This window comes from Nerophis ophidion, linkage group LG23, assembly GCF_033978795.1.
Source record: "Nerophis ophidion isolate RoL-2023_Sa linkage group LG23, RoL_Noph_v1.0, whole genome shotgun sequence".
Lineage (NCBI taxonomy): Eukaryota > Metazoa > Chordata > Actinopteri > Syngnathiformes > Syngnathidae > Nerophis > Nerophis ophidion.
Window position 1 is genome coordinate 25,372,061 of NC_084633.1, and position 13,214 is coordinate 25,385,274.

Here is a 13,214-nt window from a genome sequence, read left to right on the forward strand (position 1 = left end):
ATGCAGCCCAATTTTCTTCAAGTGCCTCCTTATTGTGCATGTTGAAATTTTTCAGAGAGTCCTGTATTTCAGTTGAAGTTATTTGTGGACATTTTTTTTGCATCTCGAACCAGTTTCCTCGCTATTGTGATTGAAATCTTTGCTGGTCTACCTGAATCCCTCATTTTACACTTCTTCATCAGCATTTGAACACTGCTGATTGGCATTCTCAATTCATTGGATATCTTTTTATACCCCTTTCCTGTTTCATGCAGTTCAATTACCTTTTTCTCGCAGATCCTTTGATAATTATTTTGCCTTCCCCATGACTCAGAATCCAGAAACATCAGTGCAGCACTTCATGAAAGATGCAATGGTCTGTCAGAAGCCCAGAAACTCACTGACCTTTTATACACACACATTAATTACAACCAAACAGGTCACAGGTGAGAATTGGAGCCTTGATTACCCATTCAAACCTGTTTGTGTCAACTTTTGTGCATGTTGTCAGATCAAAGTCCCTGGGGTATGTAAACTTTTGATCAGGGTCATTTGGGTACTTTCTTTTGTCGATTTGATTTAAAAAGAGTAAACCCAGTTGTTTGCCAATAAATAGCTTCACACAACCATTAAACATGTGTGGAAGAAAGGTTTTTGTGTTATCATTCATATTGTCTGAAGAATGGCCAAGAAATCGTAAATTCTCCCAGGGTATGTAAACTTATGAACACAACTGTATGTTAAAGACGCCTTTGTTCGCTTGTCGCTGTCAAATTTACTGGACACCACGAGAATGTGCCATCAACATGCATTGTCACGACGTGATGTTAGTATTAAAAGCTCTAAAGTTGATATCCTTTGTATCGTTCATCCTCTATATCGCACAACCCTATTTTATCAAAGCAAGGCCATTTAATTACATAATGAAGAGGGCTGCAGTTTCAAGAGCCCAAAGTCTCCGTGGCCAGACATCGATATTTGGATGTTACTTTAAAAAGTGCTTCCGCAGGTTATATTCCTTTGAAATTGCCTTTACTTATTTGCAAAGCTTTCACACTGCACTGCAACACATTCATTATTTGGCCCTCGCTACTCGTTTTCCAGCGTGTGCCGTTGGACAGATAGTTAACAGCATAAAGAAACAAAAGCTTGATGAGTGATGTACCTTCTTTTGAATTATTTTTCTTCCTCAGTTTTATTTCTTCGTACGTCTTCCTTTATTTAGCTTTGTAAGACAGAAATATAAACATTACAATAGCGTAACATCTACTGTTTAATTTACATTAACAATGTCCATTGTTTAAGTTACATAAATAAAAAAGAAGGTTTTGATTGATTGATTGATTGATTGAAACTTTTATTAGTAGATTGCACAGTACAGTACATATTCCGTACAATTGACCACTAAATGGTGACACCCAAATAAGTTTTTCAACTTGTTTAAGTCGGGGTCCACGTTAATCAATACGTATGTGTTAATACACACAGCAAACATTACACACATGCAGTTTAACACAATACAACCTAGCTTTATCGCCCTCTGCTGGTCGAATTGAGCGCCATATGTATTTAACCAGTTTGGATTGCCAGAGTTGAACATCCAAAAACAACACCACCACAAATACAAAATACATCAAAAAGTCAGCAATTTTAATACATTAATATGTTGCCGTCCATTCGCTGTTAAAAGTCAGATTTTTTGATATTGCCATCTTCTTCTACTCACCCACTGCTGCTTCATTGTGACACATATGCCTCACTGTTGCTCCCTATGTGGTGGTGGGAGTACTGCACACACGAGCCACCAGTTGAATAGGGCTGATTTACAGTATTTGTGGAGCCAAAATTAGATTTGGACCGCCACAAGTAGATTTTAGTGTATGGTAAAGCTATGATTATTGACCTATGCATACTTTCAATGACAGAGACTACTACAACTCAGAATATTTCTACTGTCAGCATTAATTGGGAGCTGTTCTATGATACAAAACCCAAAACCAGTGAAGTTGGCACGTTGTGTTAATGTTAAACAAAAACAGAATACAATGATTTGCAAATCCTTTTCAACTTATATTCAGTTGAATTGACAGCAAAGACAATATATTTAATGTTCAACCTAAGAAACTTAATTTATTTTTGCAAATAATCATCAACTTTGAATTTAATGGCAGCTCCAAAACCTGTATGTACCTTTCAGCATTAATAGCACCTTCACTGATGTGTAAGCTACCCATGCCTTGGGCATTAACACACCCCCATACTATCACAGATGCTGGCTTTTGAACTTTGCACCTTGAACAGTCCGGATGATTCTTTTTCCTCTTTGGTCCGGAGTACACAACATCCACAGTTTCCAAAAACAATTTGAAATGTGGACTCGTCAGTCCACAGAACACTTTTCCACTTTGCATCAGTCCATCTTAGATGAGCTCAGGCCCAGCGAAGCTGTTGGCGTTTCTGGGTGTTGTTGATAAATGGTTTTGGCTTTGCGTAGTAGAGTTTTAATTTGCACTTACAGATGTAGCGACCAACTGTAGTTACTGACAGTAGTTTTCTGAAGTGTTGCTGAGTCCATGTGGGGATATCCTTTCCACACTGATGTCGCTTTTTGATGCAATACCTCTTTGTTTCTCATTTGTCACTTCCGATAGTGGTTGTGACTACGTTTGTGTGTGGGTGTGTGGGCGGAGTGTGTGTGGTGCTGAATGAATAGCACCTGCATTTGCCTGTTAATTGTTTGGTTTGTATGTAGAGACTATGCACCAGGGTGACGTTTCTTCTGGGTACCGCAAATCAATCTGCATGTAGTGTATTGTATTTACTCAAAGGGAAACTAAATCACCCTCACAACGCCAGGAACTACTTCATGTTGCATCCTTTGACCCAGCGTTTTAGACAGAGCCCTGCTTTCCACTCTCAATGACTAATTAGTTTCTGATAGTCACACAGCACCGCCTGAGAGATCAAAAGTCACGGGCATAGCCGACGTGCAGTGATTTCTCCAGATTCTCTAAACCTTTTGATGATATTACGGAGTGTAGATGGTGAAATCCCTAAATTTCTTGCAATAGCTGATGGCGAATGTTGTTCTTAAACTGTTGGACAGTTTGCTCACTCATTTATTCACAAAGTGGTGACCCTCGCCCTATCCTTGTTTGTGAATGACTGAACATTTCATGCAAGCTGCTTTTATACCCAATCATAGCACCAGTGAAGTGCGGTGAGGTATATGTCTGGTGAGGCACTGACTTAATCAGAATCAGATTTACAAATATACAGTATGCGCGCTGCTCAGATTATTTGCCATTTGATTGGCAGCAGTTTACGGGTTATGTTTCATTTCTGCATTCTTTACACATACAAACTTACCCACAAAATGTGCATTTCATTAAAAACGAAACACAAATAATGTTATTGTCGTCTTACCTTTACTTATAAATGAAGTCCATGCGCCGGTCCTTCTGGATAAAAATATCCATCACTTTCTGGTAAAAGTCCTCCTTCACTTCCTTCAGTTTTAAAAGTCTTGTAAGAGTTCAACATAGTTGCCGCGATTAGCCGAGCTCCTACTCTCATAATTTCCACGAAATGCTAGCTGCTGTTTGGCGAGGAAGCAGGTCGCAATGATGACATATTTTAAAAACTCTTGTTTGTCTTTTACCTTAGCATTGTGGACCCTGCTGTTGAGTTGCCGCTGTTCATCCAAAGCCAAGTCTATCCTCGTCATCCCAAACGTTTTTAGCGCAATCTAGCATGAATACCAAACATGAGCGGCCGACCGCTCATGTTTGGTGAGGCTTCTTTGCAAATTCTTTAGGTCACAAAATCCCATTTGAGTCCACACAGTTCCACAGGTTTAAAAAAGAAGGCAAGGAAAGAAGAAAAGGCAGTTTCTTGCAGAACATCCACATAGCCAGTCTTTTCACGGGTACCACTCCTTTTGGAAAGAGCGAGTAACTTTTCGTCCTGCCGATTGAAACAAACCATTCAGCTCCGGCGTTGGATCTTCCTTTAGTATTTATCTCCTGCTTCGCTTGAAAGTCCACTTTAGAAAACTGTTTAAGTGCGGAAATGTTTTCATCAATGTTGAAAGTCGGGGTGCAGGAGACGGAAAAAATAAGTTGGTGCGGCACTTACCCGCTGAGGCCACCGTATGTCTGGGATCATGAGCGCCCCGTCCCTATCGTGAGGCACGAGAGCTGTTTGCCTCACCTCAGACTTTTTTCTTTGCCGTTTTGATGGCTCAACCAAAACACAAAACATGTTAGTCGCTGCTGCACTTGACTTGCTTACACCACCGTATGTCTCTGATCATGAGCGCCCCTATCGTGAGACACGAGAACTGTTTGCCTCACCTCAGTCTTTTTTCTTTGCCGTTTTGATGGCTCAACCAAAACACAAAACACGTTAGTCGCTGCTGCACTTGACTTGTTTACACCACCATATGTCTCTGATCATGAGCGCCCCTATCGTGAGACACGAGAACTGTTTGCCTCACCTCAGACTTTTTTCTCTGCCGTTTTGAATGCTCAGCAACACACCAGATATGAACACGCTCTGACCGCACGGCAGACAGAGAAGTTAACGAGGGACTGCGAAAATTCAGCGATTTTGAAGAAAAAATTATCCAAATTGGTGAAACTAAATTAAAATGTAAAACTAACCATTATAATTATTTTATCATTATACTGTAAATTTTATTTCTTTGCATGATCACAGGTGAGGCACTGCCTCCCCTGACCGCACGTCACAGCATGGCACCCACCTGTTCCCAATTTAGCCTGTTCACCACTGGTATGTTCCAAACAAGTGTTTGATGAGCATTCCTTAACTTTCTCAGTCTTTTTTGCCACTTGTGCCAGCTTTTTTGAAACATGTTGCAAATCAAATTCCAAATGAGCTTAATATTTGCAAAAAATAACAAAGTTTAACAGTTTGAACTTTAAATATCTTCTCTTTGCAGTCTATTCAATTGAATATAAGTTGAAAAGGATTTGCAAATGATTGTATTCTGTTTTTATTTACCATTTACACAACGTGCCAACTTTCTGGTTTTGGGGTTTGTAAATGCGGTGTTTTTTTTTAAACAAACATAATCAAACTAATCCTCTATTTTTCCCCATAGAAACTCTTGAAGTTACAATGTTGCATTGGTATCATCGGGGGCAAACCAAAGCACTCGCTCTTCTTTGTTGGTTTCCAAGGTATGTCATGCATTTTACACAATTATTGAGATCAGCAACCTTTTAAATGATCGACCTTTTCTCTTTCTGACCATGCTTTGTTGAAGATGACCACTTGTTGTATTTGGACCCTCATTACTGTCAGCCCACAGTGGATGTATCAAAGGACGGCTTTCCTTTAGAGGTATGGGGATACACACTACTGTAATTCTTTTTGCTCGTCTGAGGCCACATTCCTTTGTTTTAGCAGTGCTTTAACTTGTATTCTGCTAACTCGGTCTCTCCCACTATTTTCGAGTGGACTGCTGTGAAAAAAAGTTACTTCAACTTGTGTTTCTTTACCATCGGGGCGGTGGCGGCCGACGAAAAATATCAATTTCTCAGCAGTACTCAGCTGTACTACACTTTTCCACTACAGTAATGACAATGTCAAATAAACAGAAGATGTCTGGAACTAAATTCATAGAGAAGTTTTTTAAGTTTCTCATTGGGATGCCGACTGACGGGATCATCTGTTTAGATCAGGGGTGTCAAACTCAAATACAGAGTGGGTCAAAATTTTAAAGGGAACAAAGCCGCGGGCCAAGTTTGAACAAATTAACCTTTTAATAGAGACCCAAACAAGTTTTGCATTAAATATTGAACAAGCAAGGCTTATATAACTTTAGTGACATGCAAAATCCACTTTCAAATAATAATAATAATAATAATTAAAAAAATATCAATGGCATATCAAATAAAATGTTAATAAAAATGTTATGCCTTTTTTTCTATTTGCAATCTTCTGAGGTAAATATCAAATTTTTTCCACAGGCTAATAATAAATTTGAAAATAAAATAATATTGAATGAACCAAACATTCAAGCTTTGAAGTAGCAAGAGAAAATGCATGAATAAAACGTTAATTATTGGTCAGTTTGCTGGAAGTTTCCCAGAAGAGTTAGTGCTGCAAGGTATTCTGGGTATTTGTTCTGTTGTGTTACGGTGCGGATGTTCACCCTAAATGTGTTTGTCATTCTTGTTTAGTATGGGTTCACAGTGTGGCGCATATTTGTAACAGTGCTAAAGTTGTTTATACGGCCACCCTCAGTGTGACCTGTATGGCTGTTGACCAAATATGCCTTGCATTCACTTGTGCGTGTGTGTTTGTGTAAAAGCCACAAATATTATGTGACACGCTGTTAGTATGGAGGAAAAGCGGACATGATGACAGGTTGTAGAGAACGCTAAAGGCAGTGCCTTAAATGCACGCCCCCAATATAGTTGTCCAGGTGGAATTCGGTAGAAATTAGGGAGAATGGTTGCCCCGGGAGATTTTTGGCAGGGGCACTGAACTTCGGGAGTCTACCGGGAAAATTAGGAGGGTTGGCAAGTGTGAGTATTAGCAGTGAATGCGGTGTTTCAGCGGCACCAACGCTGTATAACACCGGCGGGCCAGCTCTAATGCTAAATTGATATTGCCTCAAGGGCTAAATTAAATTACACGGCGGGCCAGATGTGGCCCGCGGGCCAGAGTTTGACACCCATGGTTTGATCATCCCGTTCCGATAAAGAAAAGATAACAAACCTAACGCAGGTTTAAAAAAAAAAAAAAAAAAGATGACGCAAATGTATTTTCTTGCCTTTCTCTGGGTCTAAGTTGAATGTTAAAGTTGACCAACTTCTCGGTTTATGTCCCAATCTTCTACTATCCAGGTGAGAGTTAGGGAGAAGGTAATCAATGTTTACAGTTTGTCCCTCATAATTGTGAGAAAATAGAATGATAAATTACACAATATGCTACTGCATATGTCAGCAGACTAATTAGGAGCCTTTGTTTGTTTGTTTACTTACAAACCCCATTTCCATATGAGTTTGGATATTGTGTTGGATGTAAATATAAACGGAATTCAATGATTTGCAAATTCTTTTCAACCCATATTCAATTGAATGCACTACCAAGACAAGATATTTGATGTTCAAACTCATAAACTTTATTTTTTTTTTTGCAAATAATAATTAACTTGGGATTTCATGGCTGCAACACGTGCCAAAGTAGTTGGGAAAGGGCATGTTCACCACTGTGTTACATCACCTTTTCTTTTGACGACACTCAATAAACGTTTGGGAACTGAGGAAACCAATTTTTGAAGCTTTGAAGGTGGAATTATTCCCCATTTTTGTTTTATGTAGAGCATCAGTCGTTCAACAGTCCGGGGTCTCAGTGGTCGTATTTTACGCTTCATAATGCGCCACATATTTTTGATGGGAGACAGGTCTGGACTGCAGGCGGGCCAGGAAAGTACCCGCACTCTTTTACGACGAAACCAAGCTGTTGTAACACGTGCTGAATGTGGCTTGGCATTGTCTTGCTGAAATAAGCAGGGGCATCCATGAAAAAGACGGCGCTTAGATGGCAAAATATGTTGTTCCAAAACATTAATGGTGCCTTCACAGATGTGTAAGTTACCCATGCCTTGGGCACTAATGCACCTTCATACCATCACAGATGCTGGCTTTTGAACTTTGCGTCAATAACAGTCTGGATGGTTCGCTTCCCCTTGGGTCCGGATGACACGATGTCGAATATTTCCAAAAACAATTTGAAATGTGGACTCGTCAGACCACAGAACACTTTTCCACTTTGCATCAGTCCATCATAGATGATCTCGGGCCCAGAGAAGCCAGTGGCGTTTCTGGATGTTGTTGATAAATGGCGTTCGCTTTGCATAGTAGAGTTTTAACTTGCACTTACAGATGTAGCGACAAAGTGTATTTAGTGACAGTGGTTTTCTGAAGTTTTCCTGAGCCCATGTGGTGATATCCTTTAGAGATTAATGTCCGTTTTTAATACAGGGATCGAAGGTCACGGTCATTCAATGTTGGTTTCCAGCCATGCCCCTTACGTGGAGTGATTTCTCCAGATTCTCTGAACTTTTTGATGATTATATGGACCGTAGATGTTTCTTGCATTTGCACTTTGAGAAACGTTGTTCTTAAACTGTTTGACTATTTGCTCACGCAGTTGTGGACAAAGGGGTGTACCTCGCCCCATCCTTTCTTGTGAAAGACTGAGCATTTTTTGGTAAGCTGTTTTTATACCCAATCATGGCCCCCACCTGTTCCCAATTAGCCTGCACACCTGTGGGATGTTCCAAATAAGTGTTTGATGAGCATTCCTCAACTTTATCAGTATTTATTGCCACCTTTCCCAACTTCTTCGTCACGTGCTGCTCGCATCAAATTCTAAAGTTAATGACTATTTGCAAAAACAAAATGTTTATCAGTTTGAACATCAAATATGTTGTCTTTGTAGCATATTCAATTGAATATGGGTTGAAAAGTATTTGCTAATCATAGTATTCCGTTTATATTTACATCAAATTCAATTTCCCAACTCATATGGAAACGGGGTTTGTATATTTTTGGGGTTGTTACCGCGGAATATAAAGAGTTTTGCTCAATAAATGGATCGATGGAATTCCTGTCCTTTTCAAAGCGACTGGACAGACGTTACAATGATTGGAGGAACATAGTTTTATCCGTCTTGTCGTCATTGGCACTCACAGTTGCATCGCAACAGTGTTTTTCAACCTTTTTTGAGGCAAGGCCCATTTTTTTTATTAAAAAATACAGAGGCACGCCACCAGCAGCAAACGTTAAAAAAATTAAATCCACCAGGTCGCCGTTCCTTATTTGGAGTTTGTTTGTGTTTTCCTGTGTGTAGTGCTTTAATTTTTGTTTTGTGCTGTTATTTTGGTGGCCCTTCTTGTTTTGTTGGTGTTTTCCTGAAACAGATTCATGTTTTGCTTTGAGCGCTATTCCCGGCACCTGCTGTTTGTTAGCAAGCAAGAAGACTATTCAAGTTGTTGCTATCCTTCTTTGTGTGGACATTGTTGATTGTCATGTCATAAGTTTTTGCTGTCGTCTAGCATTTTGTTTACGTTTACTTTATAGCTTCTGCCCCAGGTCCCAGCGGTATACCCTACAAAGTATACAAGAAATGCCCTAAGCTCCTACACAGGCTGTGGAAGCGTTTGCGGGTTATATGGGCCAAAGGAACCGTACCAACAAGCTGGAGAAGGGCAGAAGGGTGCTTTGTGCCGAAAGAACGGGGATCCACAAAGATCAGCCAGTTCCGAACCATTTCCTTGCTAAGTGTGGAGGGGAAAATCTTCTTTTCAGTGCTGGCCAAAAGAATGAGCTCCTTTATGACCCGGAATGGATATATTAACACCTCTATCCAGAAGGGCGGTATCGAAGGGTTCTCCGGGTGCCTGGAGCATACAGGGCTCCTCAGCCAACTTATCCAAGAAGCAAAGGAGAAGAAAGGCAACCTAACAGTAGTCTGGCTTGATTTTGCTAATGCATATGGGTCAATTCCCCATAACGTGATCCAAGTGGCTATGGACCATTACCACATACCACATCACATCCAGGGGATGATCACCAGCTACCTGGGAGACATCAAGCTACGATTCCAAGCAGCCATGTCCACAACTAAATGGCAGCCAGTGGAGAAGGGAATAGTGACAGGGTGCACCATCTCTCCCATCTTGTTTGTCATGGGAATGAACCTGATCATCTCTGCAGCGATCATAAAGTCAAGAGGACCAAAGACTGCAGCAGGAAGTCAACAACCAGCAATCAGGGCATTCATGGATGATCTTACCGTGATAACACCAACTCACGTGCAGGCGAGATGGGTCCTGGCGGAACTGGATCGTATGGCTACTTGGGCAAAGATGATCTTCAAGCCCAAGAAATCAAGGTGTCTGGTGATCCAAAAGGGAAAAACAACGGAAAGTTCAAGTTGCTTGTTCAGGGGGAAGCAATCCCAAACATCCAAGGGAACCCTATTAAATGCCTTGGAAAGTGGTATGATGATTCCATGACGGATAAAAAACAGCATCTCCAGTGCCGAAAATCAGGTTGAAGAATGGTTGAAAAGGATTGACAAGTCTGGTCTGCCTGGGAAATACAAGTGCTGGATCTACCAGCATGGCTTACTCCAAAGACTTATGTGGCTTCTCACCGTGTACGAAGTGGCGATAACAACAGTTGAAGGGTTGGAGAGGAAGTTCAACAAGCACCTTCGGAAATGGTTGGGGATACCCCCGAGCTTTACATCTACGGGGCTCTACATAAGGTCGGGCCAGCTCCAGCTCTCCCTGTCTTCAGTTCTGGAGGAGTTTAAAGTCGCAAAATGCAGACTTTCCCTGACGTATAGGGACTCCCAAGATCGGCTGATCAGGGAAGCTGGAATAAGAACAAGATCTGGCAGGAAGTGGGCCGCTAGCACTGCTATTGCCCAGGCAGAATCATCTCTCAGGACCAAAGATACCATCGGAAGCCTCTGCACTGGAAGACAGGGTCTAGGAACATCACATTTCCAGCAGTGGTCCAAGTCCACTCCCAGGGAAAGGAGGACCTTGATTCAGGATGAAGTCCGAAACCTTGAGGAAGAAGGAAGGAGAGCTAAAGCCATCGAGCTCGCAACCCAAGGTGCCTGGACAAGGTGGAACCTTCCCAAGAGGAACGTGACATGGAGTGAACTGTGGAGGCTGGAGCCGTTTCGTATCTCCTTCCTGCTTCGAGCAGTATATGACACCCTGCCGACCCCAGTCAACTTGCATAGGTGGGGAATGAGGGAGGACCCGCTGTGCAGGTTGTGTGGCGGTAAAGGAACTATGGCGCACATTCTGTCTGGGTGCAAAACAGCATTGACCCAGGGAAGATACAGGTGGCGCCATGACAAGGTGTTGGCAATGCTCGCAGACATCTTGGAGCAAGAGAGGAGAAAGAAACACCCAGCCAAAACAAAACCATTGCTGAGCACCATCACCTTCGTGAAAGAGGGTCATAGACCAGTTGTCCAAGGCCAAGCCAACCAAAACCTCTTGCAGTTGGCCCAGGGATGGGAGATGGAGGGTCGACCTGGGGCGGAAGCTCCTCTTCCCAGAGGCAGTACTGTCCAACACTCTGAGACCAGACATAGTCTTGTGGTCCCCAGAGGGAAAGAAAATCATCCTGGTGGAGCTTACTGTCCCGTGGGAGGAGGGATGTGAGGAAGCGGCAGAGAGGAAGAAAACAAAGTACCAACAACTTGTCCAGGACTGCCGGGACAAGGGGTGGACAGCATGGCTGATGACAGTGGAAGTTGGTTGTCGAGGATTCCCTGCGCAATCTGTGTGGAATATGATGACAAAGGTTGGATTGAGAGGTCACTTGAGAAAAACAGCCGTTCGTAGGCTGGGAGAAGCGGCGGAGAGAGCCTCCTGTTGGCTCTGGCATAAAAGAGAGGACAATAGCTGGAAGCCTGGATGAGAGGAGCAGTGATCTGGCCAATCACTGCTGACCCACCAACCGGAGAGTGTTGTGGTTAAGGGTCGAAACACTCTGTGAACGTTGGGGACCACCTGATGACCTCTTGTCCAGGCCAAAGCTTTATCCATTAGAAATGGATTATAATAGCATCTTTGATGTATTTGCAAACAAAACAAAAAAAAAATAGCCAGTTCAGTTTTACTTTCATTTTGCATAGCCATTCCCTTTTCCTCTCCCTTTTGTTCATTTTTGGTTTAAGCATTACATTCCTTTTTGCCTGCATGTTGCCACCCTCTGCCCTACAGAACTTTTTTTTTTTTCATTTTTATTACAGTTCAGATTGGATTTTATTTTGTGCGTGGCATAGATTTGTGACGTGTGAGCAGTGCACAGTTGCACCTTGGAGGGAACGCTGGTCCAGAACATATTTAATTTTATTCATTATTGACGTGTTTCGTGCTACTTTCTGTTGTGTATTTTTTACATGAGATTTCCATTTCTTTTTATTATCTATTATTACACCCAAAATGTGTTTTCTTTTACCCTTTTAATGTCTACTCCGTCTATTCGTATTTGTGTTTGACTTTCATACTGTTACCAAATAACATTATTTTAGTTTGACATTCAAAGATACACTGTTTTGACAAACCATCTGTTTCTAGCTTCTAGTAGTTTCTGATTGTCACCTTTGAATCTGATCTCCACACCTTGCAGTCATTTCACTGTAAACATCCGAGGAAAATGCCTTTCTCCCGCATGGATCCCAGCTGCACCGTAGGGTTCTATGCCAAAGGCCGGAGGGACTTTGAGACGCTGTGCACACTTGTCACCCAGGTAGGCAACATCCAATCAGCGAGATGCATCCGTTACTTGTTTTTTTTTTCTCTCCCTCAGGCCGTCTTAGCAGCTGCAGAGACGTACCCCATGTTTATATTCACAGAGGGTCATAGTCGAGACCGGCAGGAGGAGGAAGGGACTAGCACCAATAACTTCACTTATATCAAGAGGAAACATGAGCGAAGGCGGGTGGACACTTGCAATAGTTTGGATGAGTTTGTTCTATTGTGAGCACCCTTTAGATAGAACTATTATATACTTCATTATACATGTATATATATGTATGTATATATGTACATATTTATATGTATATAAACATATGCCTTTATAAATATATATATATATGTATATATATAGATATATGTATGTATGTATATATGTACATATTTATATGTATATATACGTTATATGTATATAGCTATATGTATATATGTACATATTTATATGTATATAAACATATGTATATATAAATATCGATATATGTATGTAAAGATATATGTATGTATGTATATATACATGTATATAAACATTTATATATATATACATATATATATGCATGTATATATTTGTATGTATTCCGTACATACTCACACATGTATGTATATATATATATATATATATATATATATATATATATATGTGTGTGTGTGTGTGTATGTATATGTATGTATATATATATATATATATATACATATACATATACATACAAACATACACACATACATACATATATACATATACATATATATATATACATATATATATATTAAATATATATATATACACATATATATATATGTGTATGTATATATATATATATACATATATATGTGTGTGTATATGTATGTATATATATATATATATATATGTATATATATACATATATATGTGTGTATGTGTATATATGTA

General features: G+C 40.6%; 1 protein-coding gene across 1 annotated transcript in view; it reads left to right on the plus strand.

Moving 5' to 3' along the window:
* The window catches only part of LOC133541766 (cysteine protease atg4da-like), a 29,779-nt gene extending 17,128 nt beyond the window's left edge, over positions 1 to 12,651 (plus strand). Inside the window, exons 8-11 of the mRNA XM_061885339.1 lie at positions 5,105 to 5,183; positions 5,270 to 5,346; positions 12,183 to 12,302; positions 12,363 to 12,651. Of these exons, the coding sequence (XP_061741323.1) occupies positions 5,105 to 5,183; positions 5,270 to 5,346; positions 12,183 to 12,302; positions 12,363 to 12,536 (450 nt within the window). The 3' untranslated portion in view covers positions 12,537 to 12,651. The remainder of the gene's footprint in view (positions 1 to 5,104; positions 5,184 to 5,269; positions 5,347 to 12,182; positions 12,303 to 12,362) is intronic.
* Positions 12,652 to 13,214: the final 563 nt, after the last annotated feature.